Here is a 23,684-nt window from a genome sequence, read left to right as displayed (position 1 = left end):
CATGTCTCTAGTCTCCCTCTCTCCCCTGACTCTCAGTCTGAAGAAGGGTCTCGACCCGAAACGTCACCCTGCCATTCCTTCTCTCCACAGATGCTGCCCGTCCCGCTGTGAGTTACTCCAGCTTTTTGCGTCCATCTTGGGTTTCAACCACCATCTGCAGTTCCTTCTTTGCTGCCGGACCATTTTCTATTAACGAGAGCTTCTAAAAATGATCACGGCAGACGAGTGTTTTGTGTCTATTTCCAGCATTTTCCGTCGGGCCGGTGCAGAGTAAGCGGGCGGGCGGTCGGGCGGGGGGAAGGGATTCAGTGATGCAACGCCCGTCGCGACGGCGAGACCGCGGCCGGAGACATTTGACGGTGGCACCGACAGAGCTGCTGCCGAGCAACCGTCATGAGGCAGGTGAGCAGGTCTAGTCCGGTCCGGCCCGGTCTGACCCGGCGCACGAAGGAACTGCAGATGCCGGCTCACACCGAAGATAAACACAAAACGCGGGAGTAACTCAGCATCTCTAGGGAGAAGGGATGGCTGACGTTTCGGGTCGAGACCCTTCTCCAGACTGCGTCAAGTCAGGGGAGAGAGAGAGAGAGACACTCACAGACGGTGATGTGGAGAGATATAGATAGAACACATGGATGAAAGAAATGTACAAAAGTAACGACGATAAGTAAGGGCAGACAGGCCATTGGTTGCTGTCTGTCAGTCTGAAGAAGGGTCTCGACCCGAAACGTCACCCATTTTGTACAAAGATGCCGCCAGTCCCATTGGGTGACCCCCCCCCCCCAGCATTTTGTGTCCATCTTCCATTGTTAGCTGTTTGTTGGGTGTAAACGAGAAGCTGGTGCGACTTGGGTGGGGGAGGGATGGAGAGAGAGGGAATGCTGGGGCTACTTGAAGTTGGAGAAATTAATATTCATACCGCTGGGCTGTAAGCTGCCCAAGCGAAATATGAGATGCTGTTCCTCCAATTTGCGTTTGGCCTCACTCGGACAATGGAGGAGGCTCAGGACAGAAAGGTCAGTGTGGGAACACTGTTTGGCAACCGGGAGATCGGGTAGGTCCAGGCGGACTGAGCGAAGGTGTTCAGCTAAACGATCGCCCAGTCTACGTTTGGTCACGTCATTGTATAAGAGTCCACATCTTGAACAACGGATATATTAGATGAGGTTGGAGGACGTGCAAATGAACCTCTGCCTGACCTGAAAGGACTGTCGGGGTCCCTGGTCTGGTCTGGTCTCGATCAGTCCGCCTGGCAGCGGCTCCATCCGGCTCCCGGAGAGCCTCGGCCCCTGTTTCCATTCATTCATTTTTTAAAATCCCTTTCTCCGTTGTGTGCAGGCGCTGGTGGACGACACGGAGGACGTCTCCCTGGATTTCGGCACTGAGGAGGAGGAGGAACTGGCACTGAGGAAGAACAGGATCAGGTAAAGATGCTGGACATAATGTGCTGGAGTAACTCAGCGGGTCGTGCAGCATCTCTGGAGAGAAGGAATACGTGACGTTTCGGGTCGAGAACCTTCTTCAGACAGTCGGGAGAGGGAGACAAGAGAAAAAGATGGTGATGTAGAGTGATGTAGAACAAATGAATGAAAGATGTGCAAAAAAAGTAACATTGATCAAGGAAACGGGCCATTGTTCGCTGTGGGCTAAGTGAAAACGAGTTATATAAACAATGAAACTCACAAGGCCGACAGTTAAACTAGTACAACATCTAGGGTGGGGAAGGGACAGAGGGGATGCAAGAGTTATATGAAGTTAGAGAAATCAATATTCATACCTCTGGGGTGGAAGCAGCCCAAACGAAATATGAAATGCTGTTCCTCCAATTTGCATTTGGCCTCACTCTGACAATGGTGATAACAGAGGACAGAAAGATCAGTATTGGGAATGGGAAGGAGGTTGAAGTGTTTGGCGACCGGAAGATCCGGTTATCTCCCGCTATCTCCCGCCCACCTGCAGTGGTTGTGGTTACCAACCTCATTGTATTCCCTTGCAATTCTGGGAGTCCAGAACAAGGGGTCACAGTTTAAGAATAAGGGGTAGGCCATTTAGAACTGAGATGAGAAAAAACTTTTTCAGTCAGAGAGTTGTGAATCTGTGGAATTCTCTGCCTCAGAAAGCAGTGGAGGCCAATTCTCTGAATGCATTCAAGAGAGAGCTAGATAGAGCTCTTAAAGATAGCGGAGTCAGGGGGTATGGGGAGAAGGCAGGAACGGGGTACTGATTGGGAATGATCAGCCATGATCCCATTGAATGGCAGTGCTGGCTCGAAGGGCCGAATGGCCTCCTCCTGCACCTATTGTCTAATTAGTTACATTGAACTTAATTTGTATCAATTGTATGAGTGGTTTTCAATATCTTATGAAATATTATCACTGTATTCCTCAATTAATTAAACCCTTTCATTTGCATCATCTGAAAACTGATAAGTCCATGGTAGTGCAAGAGGTGGTTGGTTGGATAAATAGATGATTGGAAACAATATTTTTCTAATTATTTATTTACTATTTTATAGTTTGCCAAATTATTGAAGGTCTTTGATATTCAGAGACATTGAAAAACTATGAACAATGAACTTAATGACTGGAAGAACAAATTTATGAAAACATTTTAGCTTGAGAAGATTTGAAAATGTGAACAGGAGCTAGTTTATAATGGTGTATATTTTGCTGTCAATAAATGGTGAAGCTGTTGATTATTTTTCTCAAGACATGGGTCTGCAGATGCTGATTTTTTTTACCATTTTTGTTTCTTAGGGGATTTAGTGACATGTGCACCAAAGTGCTGTAAAATGTATTTGCCTACTATTCCGGCAAATTACACCATATACAATCTAACTATACTTGAGTGCAGCAGGTTGTGCAAAAATAAAAGGAAACCGTGCAGAATATAACTTAGTTTAGAGATACAGCATGGCAACAGACCCATTAGACCAAGTCCACGCTGACGATCAATCATCAGTTCATACTAGTTCCATTTTGTCCCACTTTCTCATCCACTCCCCACCCACTAGGGGCAATGTACAGAGGGCATTTAAACAATGAACCTGCACGTCTTTGAGATGTGGGAGGAAACTGAAGGACCCGGAGGAAACCCACGTAGTCACAGGAAGAGTAAGCAAACTACAGACAGCACCCAAGGTCAGGATCAAACTCCGATCTTTGGAGCTGTGAGCCAGCAGGTCTACCAGCTACAGAGAAAGTGCCGGTAAAAAACGTGCAAGGGTTGCATTGAGGTTGATTAGGAGATCGGGAATACAAGCTTGGCTAATGAGACATATGTTCAAGAATCAACAGTGGGGAAGAAGCTGTTCTTGAATCTAGTGATGTGTTCTGTCAAGCATTCGTGTCTTATTCCTCTTCAACTGGCTAAATTGATTGAAAACGTTATAATGTACAAATCTGAAATGTACATTATAGGCTTCCTACAATGAAATCAATTTATATGAATGGAAATATGAGGAAACTGGATTAAAAAGATTATTTGGAGCCCAAAGGTTACCTTGGAAAACCTTATTCTTGATGTGAGCAGCACGGACCAGAGGGACATGGTTGAGGTGAACAGTTGTTCCCAGATCAGACTAGAATCCTTTTTTCTAAATATTTAATCAATGGTGAATGGTACTTTATTACATGGACCTAGATACAGTAAAATTCTGTGTACACAATTCAGTAAAATCATATATATAAGATCAATTTTAAATGTGTAAAATTGCAATGATTGCAATCCACACAAAAAAAACTTCCATATACACATCAAAAACAAGGCGAATGTGGTTTAATTGCTCACAGTTGTGTACTATGTCAAACTATACAATCAAGCAGAGATCGCAGATAAGCAATAAGAAATGGCTTCCTTGATATTTCCACCATAATCTAGTAATGTTCTTTGACTGGGAAAAGGAAAGTTTGTGCAAATGGGGCAAGCAAAAATTAGCCATCCAATCCTGTTAAATCGTGGTGAAACATGTCTCTTCATTATCGTTTTACGAAAATTAGCTTAGCCTCTGGGCTCTGAGAATGTCATTGAATTTACATGAATAAACTCAAATTACCGAACCGGGTGGTGATGCGACCAATAGACAATAGATAATAGGTGCAGGAGTAGGCCATTCGGCCCTTCGAACCAGCACCACCATTCAATGTGATCATGGCTGATCATTCTCAATCAGTAACCCGTTCCTGCCTTCTCCCCATACCCCCTGACTCTGCTATCCTTAAGAGCTCTATCTAGATCTCTCTTGAAAGCATTCAGAGAACTGGCCTCCACTGCCTTTTGAGGCAGAGAATTCCACAGATTTACAACTCTCTGACTGAAAAAGTTTTTCCTCACCTTGTTCTAAATGGCCTACCCCAGACGGTATGCTCTCCAATGGACACCTACAGAAATTTGACAGGACGTTCTGAATATTTGGATGTGCAAAATCTCCTCAAATTGCTGAGGAAGTAGAGGTATTGGTGAGTTTTCTTTGTAATTGCATCATGCTGGGTTCTGAGAATATAAACATCGTCAGGAACTTGAAGCTGGTACCTCTTTCCAGATCTCTGCGGCTCAAAACATATATATCTACTTTGGTCTTTGAGGGACCCTAATCTCTCACAAGTTATTCTTTTTCTCTTAATATACTTACAAAATAACTTTGGATTCTCAATTGTCTATCCCATATCCCTGATTTCCTTAAGTATATTGCTGCATCCCCTATTCTTCTGCAGGAATTCACTTGATCCCAGGTGCTTGTACCTGATCCTATTTTCTGACAGAGCCTTAATATTTATTATTCAGGGTTCCCTATTCCTGCTAGCCTTGCCTTGGAACTGTTGCAAATACACACTTAACAGCCTCCCTCTTTCCATACATTCCTTTGGCAGCATACAAATTATTCCAATCAACGTTATGCAAGCTGCCATCTAATATGATCAAAATTTGCCTTGACCCAATTTAGAAATTTAACTTGTGGATCAATTCTGTCCTTTTCCATATCTATTTTAAACCTAATTAGAACTATGGTCACCGGTCCTAAAGTGCTTCTTCATTGATACCTTAGTCACTGGCTTAAGAGTAGGTCAAGCTATGCCCTCTCCCTTGAAGGGTCCTCTATATATTGACTGAGAAACTTTCCTGAATACACTCTACAAATTCCACTGCATCTAAGCACATAACACTATGGGAGTCCCAGTATATAGTACTAAAGTTAATATCTCCTACTGTGGCAACATTATTATTATTGTAACTCTCCACCTTCTCTCTACACATTTCCTCTAATTTTAGTTGACTATTTGAGGCCCTATAGTACAGTCCCAACAAGGTGATCATCCCCTTCTTATCTCATAATAATTAACATGCTTCAAAATAACTTTGACTTAACCATATAACCATATAACTACAGCATGGAAACAGGCCTGTCCGGCCCTACCAGTCCACGCCGACCATTCTCCCTGACCTAGTCTCATCTACCTGCACTCAGACCATAACCCTCTAATCCCCTCCTATCCATATACCTATCCAATTTACTCTTAAATAATAAAATCGAGCCAGCCTCCACCACTTCCACCGGAAGCCCATTCCATACAGCCACCACCCTCTGCGTAAAGAAGTTCCCCCTCATGTTACCCCTAAACCTTTGTCCCTCAATTCTGAAGCTATGTCCCCTTGTTGGAATCTTCCCCACTCTCAAAGGGAAAAGCCTACCCACGTCAACTCTGTCCGTCCCTCTCAAAATTTTAAAAACCTCTATCAAGTCCCCCCTCAACCTTCTACGCTCCAAAGAATAAAGACCCAACCTGTTCAACCTCTCTCTGTAGCCTAAGTGCTGAAACCCAGGCAACATTCTAGTAAATCTCCTCTGTACCCTCTCCATTTTGTCGACATCCTTCCTATAATTTGGCGACCAGAACTGCACACCTTACTCCAGATTCGGCCTCACCAATGCCCTGTACAATTTTAACATTACATCCCAACTTCTATACTCGATGCTCTGATTTATAAAGGCAAGCATACCAAACGCCTTCTTCACCACCCTATCCACATGAGATTCCACCTTCAGGGAACAATGCACAGTTATTCCCAGATCCCTCTGTTCCACTGCATTCCTCAATTCCCTACCATTTACCCTGTACGTCCTATTTTGATTTGTCCTACCAAAATGCAGCACCTCACACTTATCAGCATTAAACTCCATCTGCCATCTTTCAGCCCACCCTTCCAAAAGGCCCAAGTCTCTCTGTAGACTTTGAAAATCTACCTCACTATCAACTGCAATTTCCTGTGAAATAAAATGGTTTGCATAAAGCCTTTTGAGCCCCGTGTCTTTTTGACTTTGTATGTCTAATTTGCATTAAATTATTTTGATTGTACTATGCTTAAGGTTTAACTTATTTAAGTTACTATGATCAATATATTATTTTGTCTGAAATAAACTATTACCCTAGAAATGCAATATCACTGAATTTAGAATCATTTAATCATTTTAATGTTGTCAAGTAAACATTTATTTGCAAAGCTATGAGCAAAGTTTGCATAAAAACTGCTCGGTGAAAATGTTGAAATGCATTCTCTCATGGCAAAAAACACCTTTGGATGTCAAATGTTCTGAACTCTTTCAAATTTATAATGGCGACAAAGCACTTCAGTAACTTGGATTATTTAACAAAATAAATAATGGGATCAGACAAATGATCCAAAAGCAATGTGAACATAAGCTGAAGACGTGTCCTGACCCAAACCACTATCTATCCATGTTCTCCAGAGATTCTGCCTGATCCATTGAGTTACTCCAGCATTTAGTTTTTTTTTTTGTTAACCAGCATCTGTAGTTCCTTGTGTCTTCATAAACTATGGTATGCTACATTTTTTAAAAAATATTAAAATAAATAATTAATATGCTCATGTTGACACTATGTAGATGGTTAGTTATTAATTATAAAATAAAGAAAATAGAGAATTTGGTTAAAAAAGATACAAAGTGCAGGAGTAATTCAGCAGGTCAGGCATATCTGGAGAACATGGATAGATGACATTTCAGATTAGGGCCCTTCTTCAATCCCGACCCGATACGTCACCTACCCATGTTCTCCAGAGATGCTGCCTGTCCTGCTGAGTTACCAGCACTTTGTGTCCTGTTTTGTAAACCAGCGTCTACAGTTCCTTGTGTCTCTTGGAGTTTAGGTCGTCTACGTGTTTTGTTATTCTGCAATTAAATAACAGAAATGGTGATAACGTGCCTTTTCTTTCCACAGTGATTGTTTCAGTTGTGCTTTTTCTCTCTGCAGCAACTGTTTAATCTTTGTGTTTGGTGTGTGTTTAATTCAGTAGATGTTGTGTTTGTACACATTGCTCAATTTGGAAAGTACCACTGAAAGTAAACTTCCTGCTCTGGTCTCACAATACTAACTCCCATAACCTCTCTTAATTAGATTGATATCCTATATTTATAATTGAGACTTAAATAAGCCATCCTGATAAACTAAATTATCGTGAAAAAAATACAAATATTGGAAAATATTCTCATGCTTTAAATCCTTACTATTAATTTTAATGTGTTTAATTCTTTTTCAGGCATCCACTGGCTACATTTTTTCACCTCTTTTTCCGTGTAAGTGCCATCATTGCTTACCTCTTCTGTGACTGGTTTAGCAGAAGCTTTGTTGCCTGCTTTGTGGCAATACTCCTCCTCTTGTCCTGTGACTTCTGGTCAGTAAAGGTAAGAAATTTATACCTGATGACATCAGGTTTCAGTTTATATGTTTTGCATAATTTCTAATGGGTTAATTTGCTTTCCTTTGGAAGGAAATCATTGTCTAATTATTTCTCAATTCAATTGTCATGGATGGTTGTAAAACTGGTAAACAAAGAGAAAGATTAAAAGTTAGATCCTTCAGCATGGGTAGACAAATAATTCAATTTTTCTGTGTGAGGAGCTTCGGGTAGAAATGTTTGCCCACTAAATTAAATTATTTGTTATAAGAGTCCAGCATTGTATTATATGAGCTCTACTCTTGTGCTTGTAAGGATAGTTGATGTGTTAATTGGTCATTGTAAATTGTCCCTTGTATATGGATGAATGGTATAATCTGGGAGGAGTTTATGAGAACGGAGGAAGAATGAGAAATTCTGCTTCTATTCGTTTAGAAATTACATCCAAAAACAGAGTTAATACTCAGGAAAATCTTAGCTCCTGTTTACAGTCAAATTTCCTGCTTGTGCTTGCAGCAATGCTGATGGTTTGCTGACACTTGGATGGTCACCAGGCTGCATTCCGTTCCTTTGTGGGATGATAATATTTGATGAACAAGAGACACAAGGAATTGCAAATGCTGCCATATAAAAATAACACAAAGTGCTGGATTAACTCAGTGGGTCAAACAGCATCTCGAGGACGTGGATAGGTGACGTTTTGGGTTAGGACTTTTCTTCAGACTGTTTGTCGTAGGGGGAAGAAACCTGGAAAAAGTTGGACAATGCCTGGTGAGTGATAGGTGGATGCAGGTGAGGTGGGTTTGATTGGTGGACAAAGGCTGGAGATGAAAAGGAGACAAAGTGGTGTCAGATACGTATAGGAGGAGTGGACTGTAAAGCAAGAGGGAGGGAGAAAAGTGGAAGGGGACTGGTGGGGGGAAGGGGAACGGGGTGGAATAATGGGAGAAATCGGTGTGCACCAAGAAAGAAAGGAGGGTTGAAAAAGATGGGAGGGTTTTACCTAATATTGGAAAATTCAGTGTTCATATCGTTGGGTTGTAAGCTACTCAAGCGGAATATGAGGTGCTGTTCCTCCATTTTGCCTGTGTCCTCACTCTGGCAATGCAGGGAGCCCAGGATAGAAAGGTCAGTGTGCGAAAGGGGATTAAAATGGTTAGAAACTGGGAGATCCAGCAGGCTTTGGCAGACGGAGTGCAACGGTCGCCTGGTCTTATGCTTAGTCACACTGATGTAAAGGAGACTGCAGAGTTAGCCAGCTTTTTTTTTTGATAAGTTAGGTTTCTGTATTGCAAGTTTGCCACCTACAGTCCAAACAACAAATTGCAATAATCAGTGATAAGTGTTGACTCTCTGCACCCAAGGACAATTTAACTATTTCATCAGGGGATAGAAGTAATGAGATAATCGATTTTGTTCTTTCAATATCTGACCAATAAATACTTATGTTATTATCGTAAAATTTAATTCCATATGTTCCAATGATTTGTTAAAGGAGAGCTAATGACATTTTACTCTTCTTTAAAAGATTTAAATTCATTGCATTCTCTTATTGCCAATGCAAGAAAATTCATTCTTTTTTTTTAAAAAGGAAAGGGAATTTTGTTTACTGTGTCCTGTTACTACTTACTTGATGATAGTTTCCAGCATTATCTTCTTTCTTGAACTTAACAAAAATATATTGTTAGTTTCTTGCAGCTGTTTTGATAAGCAAAAAAGCAAAGATACGCATCACACCCTCAGTCTGCTTCCTATTGTGAAATGCAACTGCTGTTTTGTGCACCTCAAAATTTCATGCAAAATAATAAAGGCTGCAAAAATAATAAAGAACATTGTTCTTCATCAATTAACTTGTTTTTAGAATTGTCACCTGTCACAATCCATTTTGCTCACCCTCTGCCTTCATCACTATTCTATCCCAATCTTTTACTTCTCTTCCCCCATTTTCTCCCATCTTCTGACAAACTAATAGAGCTGCTCCTCACAGCGCCAGAGACCCGGGTTCAATCGTGACCTCGGTGCTGTCTGTGGGGAGTTTGCTCGTTCTCTCTGTCACCGCCTGGGTTTCCGCTGGATTCAGAAATGCCTTCCCCATAGAAGACAGGCTGGTTCTGTTTCTCCAGCTCTTTGGACTTTGCTTTCAGAGTAAACACTGCTTTTACAGTTTTTCTTGCTGAAAGACATGTCCCACACAACTTCCGATTTATTAATAATACATTGCAAATATCAGTCTATACTTTTAATTTGGTTGATAATTATAGTGCAGAAAACAGTTGTCCAGAAATGACCCAGAAAATTAAGCTCCTAAACGTGCAAGGTAATTCCAAGTGTGGAGAGGTGATTTTGATTTAAACCAGCTTTAAAAAAAAATGTTTTGAACATCACTTCACACTCGCAAAAAGGGTATCAGATAAGAAGATGAGGAGTGAAATGTAAAGCCGGAGGGAGAGAGATGGGTTTACGACCGAAGGGAAAGGAGCAGGGTGATTGGGGTGGAATATGATGGGAGAAATGTGTTTGGCGGCAAGGGAAAGAGAGGGGAGGGTAAGGGGATTATTACATAATTTGACAAATTCATGTCATTTTGTATGGAGGATCGGATATCCAGTATAGAGCATAGACATATTCTGAAGCAGGGTCTCGACCTGAAACGTCACCCATTCCTTCTATCCGGAGATGCTGCCGGTCCCACTGAGTTACTGTAGCATTTTGTGTCTATCTTCATAGACCTATTGGATGCAGAACAAACATTTCTAGCCATCTCAATATCTGATTATATGAACAAGCTAAATCCTTTGCTAGCTAATCCAATGGGTAATTCCTTCTAGCTGCTTACCTAAACTACGGTTACAGGTCAAAAGAAAATATTGATGAAACTAATGTGCATTTGAAACATATTGATTGCAGAATGTAACAGGAAGGCTTTTGGTTGGCTTGCGTTGGTGGAATCAGATTGATGAAGATGGAAAAAGCCATTGGCTTTTTGAAGCTAGAAAGGTAGACTTTTTTCAACATTAAAAAACCATACAATGGTATAATTATTTGCCCAAATTGTTTATAGTTGAAAATACTGTATATATTGCTGTGGGTGTTCATTGTCATGTGTTTTTGCCAGTTATATTTAGTTTTCTTTCATTAACCCAATTTTCAGTATTTCATATTTGCAATTAAATTTCAAGATTTGTTTTTTTGTACGTCACCAATAATTGCACCTTAAACCACTTAAGAGCAGATGAGACTCCTGCTGATTAATTTTCTCTTTGAGATGGAGAAGTCTCTGATTATAAAATATCCCCACTTGTGTAAGTCCAAGGTTTAGGTGGTTGTTGAAAAAGCTGTGGCCTTAACTGGATTATTTGTTAAAACAGTGCAGGCTGCCGACAAAGTACTTCTGCCATGTTTACTTCCCTCATGTTCAGCCAGAGTCATCTTATATATCTGGGTATGCAATTTTGGGACTATCTGCATCTGAATGGGTAGAATGTGAGCAATGCTGTGGATTCAAATATACTTGTTGCCTTGGGAACTCCACTGCTGCCTCCTCAGCCTTAAAATTATCAACCAAATGAAAAAGCTGGTGAAATATGCACATGTGGCCCATGTTGTGTTTTCCATCCCAGTCTTTGCTTTTTATAATGGTGCACTTTATGCAATAAAACTCGATGTAATAGAAAATAAAGTTCCATTCTAGAGTCTCCATAATAAGCACTCTTTTTTAAAGCTAGATTAGTTTGGTTTGAGACGTAGCATGGAAACAGCCCTTTCGACCCCTCGGGTCTGCGCTGACCAACGATCACCCGTACACGAGTTTTATGTTATTCCAGTTTCGCATCCTACACACTAGGGCATTTTACAGAAGCCAAGTAACCTGCATGTCTTTGGAATGTGGAGGAAACCGGAGCACCCGGAGAAAACCCACGTGGTCACAGGAAGAATGTACAAACTCTGTACAGATAGCACCTGTAGTCAGGATCGAACCCTGGTCTCTGGTGCTATAAGGCAGCTACTGTACCAATGCGCTACTGTGCCTGCTTTTCATAAAAAGTTAAACCTGAACAAATAATGTTCTTATTTCCTCACAGACTACTACTAAGCACAGAGTTATATCAATCCAAGCAGTTCTTCCATTCCCTGTAAGCCATCTTGATGTACAAATTATAAGGCTTAAGCACTGTGTTCACTGGAGTACAATGCCTCTCAACACTTTTGAAAAATTATCTCAAGGATTCTCACTAAAATACCACGATCTAGCTTTTAGGTAGACCCAACATGCTGGAGTAACTCAGCGGGTCAGGCAGCATCTCTGGAGAGAAGGAATGGGTGACGTTTCAGGCGAAACCCTTCTTCAGACTGATGTCAGCAGAGCAAAACTTTTAATCAGCATGATTTGAAACATTTGCATAATATCACTAATAGCTTGATATTTTTAATCAGATTTGTAACAAAAAAAACAGAATTACATTCAAGCTGTGGCTAGATATCACATCAATAGCAGGTACTCTCTCCATATCCTCTCCCATTCCATTATCCGTGTCTTTTTAATCCATTCCTGCCTTCCTCCCACCCCCCATTTCTCATGCTCTTTTCATTCTCATATGTTATTTGTTTTAATAATTGAATTCCAATAAACAGTATGTTGTCTTTCTATTTACTTACAGGCTACTGCAAAGAATAGAGCTACATCTACTGAAGCAGAGGCTCAGATTTTTTGGCTTGGACTAATTGTCTGCCCCCTAATTTGGACAGTCTTTCTTTTCAGTACTTTATTTTCCCTGAAACTTAAGTGGCTGGTAAGAATTTTTAAACCGAAACGGAGTAACAAAAAAGAACATTTATTTTGTTGGTTAAAATAAGATTATTTTCTTTTGTCTTCTGCAAGGAGGATCCTTACTGAGAATTTAGTCAGGTCTCAATACCTGCTAGTTCCAGGGTTTTAAGTTTCCTTCCTACTGTTCCCAACCTTCAGTTGGTGCCTGGCCAGCGCTGTCTCCATAAAATGGATCAGGCTGAAACTATGAATTTAGTCTGTTCAATTTTTGAAGAACGTTGTGTTGTCCAGTGTTTGTTACACTAGTTTTCTCTGCCTCAGAAGGCAGTGGAGGCCAGTTCTCTGAATGCATTCAAGAGAGAGCTAGATAGAGCTCTCAAGGATAGCGGAGTCAGGGGGTATGGGGAGAAGGCAGGAACGGGGTACTGATTGAGAATGATCAGCCATGATCACATTGAATGGCGGTGCTGGCTGGAAGGGCTGAATGGCCTACTCCTGCACCTATTGTCTATTGTCTATCTATAATTTGTCATTTCCATTCGTGATATCAATTTGAGACGTAATTTTCTTGCCTTTGAAAAGGTTTTTCCTCATTCAGATATACTAGTAGCAAATACCTTCCAAGGAATACAGGCAAGGATTGAAAACAAGCCAGAAAGATACAACAGATCTTTGAAAATATATAAATCATTTAAGTTCCTTTATCAAATAGAAAAGGTTTGTATTGAACTTACAGAGATGGATGGAGATTTTATAGAGATGTATCTTCTTATCGAGTCCACGTCACAAGATTAGAAATTGTTCAGTCAGAGCTGAACACACTTCTCGGCATCTGCATACAACGGTGTCTTGCGCTTCTTGTGCGAGCTAGTGGAAAGATTGGTGAAAACAGGGCCGCGATGTGAACGCTCGTTCCTTGACCCCATAGAGATGTATAATATGATGAGAAGCATCGATAGAATACATGTACATAGACTTTTTTTCCAGGTTGGGGAACCAAGAACCAGAGGGCATAGGTTTAAGGTGAGAGGGGAAAGATTTAATAGGAACCCAAGGGTCATCTTTTTCACCCGGAGGGTGGTATGTATGTGGAATGGGCTGCCAGAGGAAGTAGATGAGGCAGGTACAATAACAATATTTTGACAGATACATGGATAGATGGATGGGAACATTTTAAAGGGTTATGGGACAAATGTGAGCAAATGGCTTTGGTATTAGTTTATTATTATCACATGTACCAAGATACAGTGAAAAACGTTGTTTTGTGTGTTATCTAGGCAAATCATACAATACATGAATACATCAGCTATTGCTAAAGCAAAAAATAAAACAGCTCAGAATGTAGGTTTACAGCAACAGGAAAACTGCAGATAAAAAAATATTCAAAGGCTGGTAGATTGGAAGATTGCTGATTGATTCTTAATATGTGAGAGGTGATGACAGTGAGGAAGAAACTGTTCATGAATATGGTGGTACATGTTTTCAAGCTTTTGTATCTTCTGCTGAACAGGAGATGGCATTAGCTTAGATGGGAATCTTGATCAGCATGGATGAGTTGGGCCAAAGGGCCAGTTTCGGTGTTGTATTGCTCTGACTTTGCAGCTTCCAATCAATTCTTAAGCAGGACCTCGTAGACCCCGTTTGTATTCTACATTTTTAACCTTATATCTAAGTTTTAAATGCTTCACTGTCTTTCACTTTCACTGTCTTCACGATCAGTGTGTTCTTTGGTTCCAAAAAAGATCGTTCTTTATCAAATGCATTGCCAAAAACTGGGGCTAAATCCTTGTATCTTTGTTGTGGTGATATTCCACAGTAACTTATTTTTAACATTATAATTGTTATCTCTTGAGAATATTCAAAATGGAAACCCCATAAAAGTGCAATTATTAAATTAATCATGCTAAGCACATAGAAGTAGCCTCTCCACACTGCACGTTCTATGACAAATGTATTTGATATCCAAAGAACACGCATTAGTGCTTGGAAACTCAAGAGTCTGTAAATGTTGTAATCTGGAGCTACAAAATCTGCTGAAGCAACTCAGTGAGTCACGCAGAATTTAAGCATGGAAAGGAAAGGTCGGCGTTTGGAATTGAACCCCTGTATTGTGTCCTGATGCAGGGTGTCGACTCAAAACGCCAAACATTCCTTTCCAACCGTGGATGCTGTTTGACTTGCTGAGTTCCTCCAGCAGATTGTTTGATGCATTAGTGCTCTTTGAGTTTTAATTGTTTTATTCAAGATTTTAAGATTTAAGATCAATTTATTGTCACATGTACCAATAAAGGTACAGTGAAATTTGAGTTACCATACAGCCATACTAAGTGAAAAGCAACAAGACACACAGCCACATAAAACAAAATGTAACATAAATATTCACCACAGCGGATTCCACATTTCTCACTGTGATGGAAGGTAATAAAGTTCAATCAACTTCCTCTTTGTTCACCATCCGCAGTCGGGGCCTCCGATCAAAGCCCCCACAGCCGACGGCCCGAAGCCCTCACGTCGGGATAATCGAAACTCCCGTGTCGGCCTCTTCTTACCAGAGACTGCGGGCTTCATGATGTTAAAGTCCACAGGCTTTGGAGTTCTCCATTGTCGATCCCCGGCAAAGGGATCGCAAGCTCCGCGATGTTAAAATCCGCGCCGCACCCGCGGCATGAAGCGCCGGGCCGGTCTCCGGGAAAGGCCGCCAATTCCTCAATGTTAGGCCGCAGTGGGGACGGAGATACGATACAGAAAAAAATCGCATCTCTGTCGAGGTAAAAGAGATTGAAAAAAAGGTTTCCCCTAACCCCCCACATAAAACAAACCAAGGAACACTAAAACATACTTTTAACACATACTTAAAATAACAAAAACAGAAGAAAGCACCAACAGACTGTTGGCAAGGCAGCCATTGCTGGTGACGCCACCCGGTGTTAGATATGGATTGGATACTAAATAATTGCCAGCAATCTTGTTGCACACAAGGGAAATAGGTATTTGGTGTAATTCTTTCATTCCAGTTTTTGAACATCAGATTTGTTATGATCCTTTCTAGAAAATCATGATGTTGTCGCAAGTTTGATTTGAGAAAATAATTTTTGAAAAATACTCACTCACATACACCATTTAATATTAATTTGGAGGTATAAAAAGTGAATCCATACATTTTATAAATGTGCTTATTGTGTTTGAGTCTATTTAGTGATCTTTGCCTCCCTACTGTATTGTCTTGCAGGCCTTGGTAATAGCAGGGCTTTCCTTGCAAGCAGCTAATCTGTATGGGTATATCCGCTGCAAGCTTGGAGGCAACAAGAACATCACAAGAGCAGCTTCAACGTATCTAGGCCAACAACTCTTTCAGAGGGTAAGTGTGAGAGCATATATAGTAAAACAAACATTTACATGAACTAAAATTGATTACATAAGGCTCTTTTCAACTATGAAACAAGAAAAAATATTGAATACATGGAAAGCAATTTTGTGTGGGTTGAATCTAACAAATCTAGGGAGAGTTGTCACTCTGAAATGATGCTTAAATCCATGTGACTATATTTTGTGGATGAGCATTTTATTTTCTGGAACGAGGGCTTCCTTTGTTGGGGAGATATGTAAGCAGCGCCAGGGACACTCATTGCATGATCACACCGAGCATCCTTGAAAATGTTCACATATTGAACTGCACTTCTTTTGGTAAGAGATGGCAGCTTCAAGCCAGAACGCGTTGCATCCGAAGAGGTCAGCTTCTTGGCACACGAGGGCACGCAAGGACGTGCACACACTTACCTGTACTTGCTGGTGAAGCTGTACATGTGGGGCTATTAACCCACTAGGTGGTCATAATGGAGATAATGCACGCAGATGTCAAGCCATTCTCTATTATGGACACAGATCGTGGCATAATATCCAAAGGAAGATCCTCAGAAAATAAGAACTGATTTTCTCATCTCCAGTACTTGTTATGGGCATCTCTTTGAAGCACTTCCCACTGGAAGGCGACTCCGGACTGTCAAAGCAGCCACAGCCAGACATAAAAATAGCTTTTTTCCACGAGTGGTAGTTCTACTCAATAACCAAAGTCTGTAGTTTCTTTTTTGCTCTGGTTTATTTTCACCCTCATATTTAGACCGTAATGTTGTATCCTTATTGTTTTTATGTGTTTATGCTTTATTCTTAATTGTTAACTATGTTTGTGTTGTCATTTGTGAGCGGAGCACCAAGGCACATTCCTTGCATATGCACATACTTAGCCAATAAACTTATTCATTCATTCATATCTGAAGACTTGCACAACTTCCCCAAGTGGAATTTTAGAGCCGGTTTGCTGTTTCTGTGGTTTGTTGTCAGCAAAGATTTAGAAAAGTTGCAGTAATCATTGCCATTCGTTCAGTTACTGGCAGCTTATTTGGCAGTTATTTAGATGCATAAAAACGATTACATGGAAACTTTTTACACACTGAAGAGGTCATGAGAAAACAGCAGTCGCAAATAACTATCATTTCAGGGCCAAAAGCCCTTTCTATGACCCACAGTATCTGTTTTTCTTTGCTAAATGCGTGACTGAAGTTCCAGTATAGCTGATGGGATATGTATGCTTATGGTAAGCTGTAGAATACGAATATAACTGCAGATGCTGGTACAAATCGAAGGTATTTATTCACAAAATGCTGGAGTAACTCAGCAGGTCAGGCAGCATCTCAGGAGAGAAGGAATGGGCGACGTTTCAGGTCGAGACCCTTCTTCAGACTGATGTCAGGGGGGCGGGACAAAGGAAGGATATAGGTGGAGACAGGAAGATAGAGGGAGATCTTGGAAGGGGGAGGGGAAGAGAGGGACAGAGGAACTATATAAAGTTGGAGAAGTCAATGTTCATACCACTGGCAGCTTGCAGCCCAGTGGTATGAACATTGACTTCTCCAACTTTAGATAGTTCCTCTGTCCCTCTCTTCCCCACCCCCCCCTTCCCAGATCTCCCTCTATCTTCCTATCTCCACCTATATCCTCCCTTTGTCCCGCCCACCTGACATCAGTCTGAAGAAGGGTCTCGACCCGAAACGTCGCCCATTCCTTCTCTCCTGAGATGCTGCCTGACCTGCTGAGTTACTCCAGCATTTTGTAAATTAATACCTTTAGTAAGCTGTAGATGTCATCAACCATCATGTTGACAAAAATAACATCCTTGAACTGTACCTTCAATGAGCATTAGTCTTTCATATACTGGTGAATGCTAGGCATGTGGATGGCCTTAATGAGATTTGTAAAGGATTATTGCTGGCTGCCAATATGCCAATTTTGTTGATGGCCAACTAGTTGAGAATTGATGTCAACTTCTAGTTTTTTTTTTTTACTGTGGTTAGTCTTTTACAATTTTAATCCTAAAAATATTCCAGTTCTTAAGCAAAACTGGAATGATATTTACATCAGCATGTGAATTTGTTTTTGTTTGTTTTTTGTCTCTAACTCCTGGTCATTTGTTGCAGTCGGACATCATATTTGGAGAGCTGTAAACTACAGGTATGCAGCAGATAGCGTTCATGTCACCCTCTCCCAGTGTTGTAAATTGAGAAAAATAAGGTGAATCAGATGAATAATTACCTCTAAAATAAAAAAATATTTATCAAACATAAATTGAATTTTCTTTTATACAACGTGTGTAAGCGTTTTGATCGTTCAGAAGTAACTATTTCCAATCTTTCTGCAGTGATGTAGAAATATTTGTATTGGATGATATCTCCATTAAAAGATAGTTGTCACCTTCAATTTCTAAGAACCATTGCTTGTTAAATGCACTTTACTTGTCTTTTGTCTTCTCATGATTTTTTTTTTCCATTTTAAATAATGCTATCCTGCCACTGTTAAGGTAAGGAACAATCATGTGGGTTCAAATTCTTAATAAGTTAGTGGGATGTCTTCTTTAAAATTGTCCTGAGGTGGATGTAAAATGTCATAAAATTTGAACAACTGGAGAGTTCTCAGTGTTCTGGGCAATATTTAAAGCTCAACCATCACTGAAAATAAATCATTATGACCACATTGTTTCTGAGGCCTTGCCTTGGACACATTGGCAGCTGTACTTCCTACATTGTACAATTGTCTACATCTCAAGGACTGTAAAGCAAATTGAGTTGTGACTCTATCCACCCCCAATGCCATTTGTGCTCCAAGTCTGACATGAGCATTTCATCATGCATGAAGTCAAATGTATAAGGGCCTTAAAAACCTTGTGAGAGCATAGTATGATTTTTTAGGCTGCCACCATTGAATTGAAATGTGCTAATATTTCCTGATTCTTGTAGATTCCTTAATTTTCTTATCAACAGCTTTCTCGCACTTTTCTCTCTGTTAACAACAATTTTTTGAAGAGATATTTTTAATTGGTCTGTTTGTGATCATAGTTTTATAATGAACATGTGCAATATTAGGAAGTTCCCAGCTGGAAATTATTCACCAATATTTTTTGCCAAATATTTCCATTGTTACACAATGTAACAGTTTTATACCAATAAGCTGATTTTACTGCGTAGGAACTGCAGAGGCTGGTTTACACTGAAGATGTCTGAAGAAGGGTCTCGACCCAAAACGTCATCCATTCCTTCTATCCAGAGATGCTGCCTGTCCCACTGAGTTACTCCAGCATTTTATGTCTAAACTGATTTTAATTAATCAGTTCAATCTTTCTGTAGAACTTTATTGACTAGAAATATTAGCCATATATCCTTTAACTCTGTGCGTTAGGGTCAATTTTTTAAAAAATAGACGCAATGCAAGTTGTAAATGAATGCAATTTTGAAATATTTAACAACAATGGTCTGCTAAGATTGATTTAAATGGATTTGCACTCCATGCCCAATTTGAACGTAAGCATATGTGGTTCTTTTATTTCTTATCCTGCATCCCCGCACTGGCCCTGTAGTTTGTAGATCTCTCCAGATTCTCCCAATAGCAACTTGAATCATGGGAACAAATGATTGAAAGAATCCAATTCTTAATCTTCAAGCTGTAATGCTCTAACTGTACGATTATAATCAAAAATACAACCCCTGTCCTTCCAGGTCTGTTCTTTCCAAGATTAGTTGTATTTGTTCTTCAATCATGTGAAATTAATGGGATAAACTGATTTTGCATGTGGAAAATAAATCATTTTGGTCCAAAAGCCTAAAGGCTTATATTTGCTTTTCATGTTACAATTGTGCCTGTGATAAAACTAAAAAAAATATTTTGGTTCATTTTTAATTATGCTAAAACTTGGTATTTAATTCAAATCTGGAGTAAATTTCAAAAGTACAAACCTTCAGCCACGTTTCCACTGTTCAACAGATCATATTAACTTTAACCCTTAAGATGCACCTTGTCTCCAATTGCATAACATTTTCTGAATGAAAATCAGTTTCATGGCCTGTTTCCAGCACCATCTATAGTTGCACCATCAATTTAAAGACAAAGTGTAATCATGTGATTGAGATTAAGTGGGAACCAGAGGATAAAAAGGCAGAGGCTTTTGGAAAATGAGCAAGCATTTGGAGATTGGGTACCAGAATGGAAATAGCAAGCAAATCCTGTCTTGACTTGAAGAATTGCATTAGCTCTTTACAGTCAAGGGTGAAGTGTTTGTGGACAAGGCTAACACACTCCTTCCCCCCCCCCCCCTCCTCCCACTTATTTTCTCCTCCTCCCCCTCCCCAGCCAATTTCTTTCTGGCTTTACAATCCGCAACTCTTCAAACCTGTCTCACACCTTCCTTCCATATCTTTGGCCTTTGTTCCAACCAGCTGCCTTTCAAAACCCCTCTCCCTTGCCTTTGATGCCGATGGCTGGGGGTTCAGAGTCTGCAGTGGGTGAGCCGGGCCTACCGGAAAGTCCTCCGTCGTTGGTATGCGGGCAAGCAGTACCTCCGTCTTCGGTGAGCAAGTCCCCGAACTGCAGTGGCGAGCCAGGGCTGCTGGTGGGCTTGGCCGATGCTTGCCAGGACACTCCCGGCACACTGCTTGCCGGGACAGAGTAGTTGTTCCTAAAACTACTGCCTGCCTATCCTTGAAAGGACTCTTAGCTCAGCAGTGAAAATCAGTTCAGCCCAAATTTTCACAGAAAGGCATGCTATTTAATGAACTTGGTTAGATGATTGAATTTGAGATCCAGGAACAGAGGAACCTTGACCAACTGTCAATTTTCCCTGAAAGTAAGACAACCCCTGTTGTGCCATGTGAAGAAGCTCAAGTCACAAAAGTAGAACACTTAGTAAAATTATGCAAATATGTGCAACAATGTTGAAATCCCCATTGTCAGTCTTCAAATACCCAAGCACCCACAATGGCCTGAACTGTACTGGTTGTGGAACTGCAAGCCCAAGGTGTGCAGTGATAAATGCTGGTGCATTTGTCATTATGCTCTGTCGCAGGACCCTACAGAGTCCCACACCAGAGCCTCAGTCTTAGATTCTCACACCAGATGGATGTGGTGTAACAAAGATCCCCAATTATTTTTGATGAGAATTCTTTGACATGAGTTTATGTTCTAAGCATGTCGTAAATATCTAATCATTACAAAAGATTTATTTTATTTTCCCTCCCAGACATCATGGAACACCGACTGCGGGAAAAGAAAATAATTCAGATAAGTTTTGTTGGTGCTGAAGAATTAAGTATTGTATCAACGAAGTGGATTTATTTCTAAGCAGTTGCAATTGCATTTGAGTAAAGATGTCAGTTGAAGATGGTTTATTTATGTTGTAAATTTTAGAAAATATTTTGTTCTGAAAGTACAGTGCCTTGATTACAGTTGAAGTTAATTTCAGTATATAATAAATTATTACTTTACATGATTGTTATTGTCTGATCTTAAATAATTCAATCTTGTCATGCACTCTGGCGCACAATATACTTTTGCACTCAAAGATATTGTAGTTTTACAGGTCACCATTTTTTCAGGCTGTGTTCCAGACTCCTGTTATTTTGGTGAAGAAACAAAGAATCTACAGTTCCCTTTTCCATTGTTAGTTGGGGTAACTTGGAAGCACCTTGTGTCCTTACACAAGCCTCTTTTTCATACACCAATTATCTTTACATATACAAAAACTTAAACACCCAATCACCACTTTAGTTCAAAGAAATTAGTTAAAATTATGGACAAGAAAGGTAAGATGAATTTATTTCCACCTGGTAGAAACTGCGGTTGGATTTCCAAAATCTTGAACCTTTGGCAAAACTGTCACCAGTATTATTTGCTGGTCATTTGAAAACAAATGCTCCTGTCCAGCAATGGTCCAGATATTCATTATAGTGGAGGTGGCTGGTGCTGAAAGAACATCTCTTTTGCAGTATAAACTGATAATCACAGTCTCAACCGCAATACCACACTGCAACAGAAAACACTTAAGATAATGTGTTCCAATTAAATCACATCTACTGTTGGGCTTTATTTTTTTCAAACCCAACCCAACAAAAAAACATTAAATTTAGAGATTAATATCCTTTTTGGATACATCATTTCAATTCTTATCTGTTGCATCTAAGGCTGGAATGCTGTCGAAATGCAATGATTTATCAGAGTAAAAGAACAATGTGTCAATTGCTTAAACGTCCATTGTATAAGGAATAAAAATAGACCGACTGAATTAGTTTGAGTGCCTTCACTGATGGATGCAAGTTGTTCAAATTCACTCAGCAGCTTGCAGAGAATTTTCTTGAGTTCACATCAGGCATTCTTTTCCACTTCAGAACTGTGTGTGACACAGTGTTCCTGGATTCCTATTTCAAAACAATTTTTTTTAAGCAATTAAAATGTGCATGTGCAAAAGTTACAGGAAATGGTGCACAGTGTAAGAACTTGAGAAATGTAGGGTACAAAATATAATTTGGAATTAAATACATGCTTTATATTTCTGAAGATATCCCAGGCAAACATAGCACAGAAGAGCTAACGATCGCTATCATGAGGGACAGATATTGGAAAGACTAAGGCATGTAAACGCCAGATCCTGCAGTGGTGAAGATATTTTAGACAGACTCATTACAATGCTATCCAGTTATTCCCAGCCCATATTTGTTGACTACCATTTCTCTATTTAGCTTTGCAATGCACATCCCACAAGATACAGGTGAACCTACTAAGTTCACAGACAATGTTTCACCTGATGTTTATAATTTGGAATAGCCAACATATTTGGACATTTTAGGCATTTAAGATTTTCCCCATGTCAATTAGGTTGGGTAGCATGCTTCAGTTATTAGTGTTATTCAGGCATAACAAGATGTACTGAATAAGTGGAATAGGCTTACTTCAATTTCTGATTTATTTTGGAGAACTTGAGTTCACCCTTAAAGTGTAGATGAAAATAATGAATAACTGAATAACCATGGCAAGAAACTGCAAGCAAAGCACAAGGCACGATGAAGGGAGAACACATAAACAAGAACAAGCTGATTTTGATGTCAAATATACACTGAGCAGCTGGATAAAGAATGCTGAATATAATGAAAAAAATATGATAATGGAGAGTGGAATATTGGTACTTAAAAAGGTGCAGTAATATCCAGGATGAGAGCTTTTAATAGAATGGTGAAGCAAACCCAGGAACCGCTTTAATACAAGAAGATTTGGTAGAGTAAGATGAAAGGCTTAAGACAATTCATGTTGACAACTTTCGTTCAAGTAGTTTCTATGTTAATTGTATTTGTAAAGCGCTTTGTGCATGTGTTAAGGCGCTATATAAAATAAATATATTATTATTATTATTAAGTATAGGCCATTTTTCATGGTTTAAATTACAACATATTCTCATCTTCAAATTGCTTTGTAGGGAAGTGTTATCTGGAAGACACCACAAAATCTGGAGGACTGGCAGAAGTATATCCAAAAAATGTTTCCAAATTTTAATTCTACTGATTAGTTTTAAATGCAGCAAGGTTGTCTTATTTAAATGTATACCAGTTTAAAATTTACTGTGTGAAAGGCCAAAATGCAGTTGGTGGCAAGCAACCAAAAGATCTGGTATTAGATCTTTAGGTTGCAAAAGCATCCAGAGCAGATAACCGGCAGGATTGAAAAGCCAAGATGCTTTAACTATGTCAACCGTTTGCTAGTCAGCTACAGAGTTAAACAAAAGGCCTTGACAACATAAATAATCCTTACTTCATTGGTTCAGGAACTGAGATTGTTTGGCCACCACAGCTACTGCTGATGCTAAACCTTGTGCTGCACCCATGGACTAGGATGCCTTTGTGGAATATGTTGGAAG

At 40.0% G+C, this 23,684-nt stretch overlaps 2 protein-coding genes across 3 annotated transcripts in view; one reads left to right on the top strand and one right to left on the bottom strand.

Annotated features, from left to right (window-relative positions):
• Positions 1–266: 266 nt before the first annotated feature.
• LOC144604095 (Golgi apparatus membrane protein TVP23 homolog A-like) lies at positions 267–21,259 on the top strand. Of its 2 annotated transcripts, none has more exons than XR_013548684.1 (8): positions 267–402; positions 1,339–1,424; positions 7,555–7,699; positions 10,600–10,689; positions 12,351–12,482; positions 15,690–15,818; positions 17,932–18,025; positions 21,021–21,259. XR_013548684.1 is itself a non-coding variant. In XM_078418205.1 (8 exons), exons 1-7 carry the CDS (start codon positions 394–396, stop codon positions 17,956–17,958), a joined length of 618 nt encoding a protein of 205 aa, XP_078274331.1. In that variant the 5' UTR covers positions 267–393; the 3' UTR covers positions 17,959–17,965; positions 21,021–21,258. The 2 variants fall into 2 exon arrangements, 1 of the variants encoding a protein (XP_078274331.1); XM_078418205.1 differs by having other exon boundaries at positions 17,932–17,965; positions 21,021–21,258.
• Positions 20,217–23,684, bottom strand: part of nubp1 (nucleotide binding protein 1 (MinD homolog, E. coli)) — a 53,028-nt gene continuing 49,560 nt past the window's right edge. Inside the window, exon 11 of the mRNA XM_078418204.1 lies at positions 20,217–22,194. Coding sequence (XP_078274330.1) covers positions 22,142–22,194 — 53 coding nt within the window. The 3' untranslated portion in view covers positions 20,217–22,141. The remainder of the gene's footprint in view (positions 22,195–23,684) is intronic.

Source organism: Rhinoraja longicauda, chromosome 21, assembly GCF_053455715.1.
Source record: "Rhinoraja longicauda isolate Sanriku21f chromosome 21, sRhiLon1.1, whole genome shotgun sequence".
Lineage (NCBI taxonomy): Eukaryota > Metazoa > Chordata > Chondrichthyes > Rajiformes > Arhynchobatidae > Rhinoraja > Rhinoraja longicauda.
Note: the sequence above shows the minus strand (reverse complement) of the source record. Positions and strands in the feature narration are given on the sequence as shown.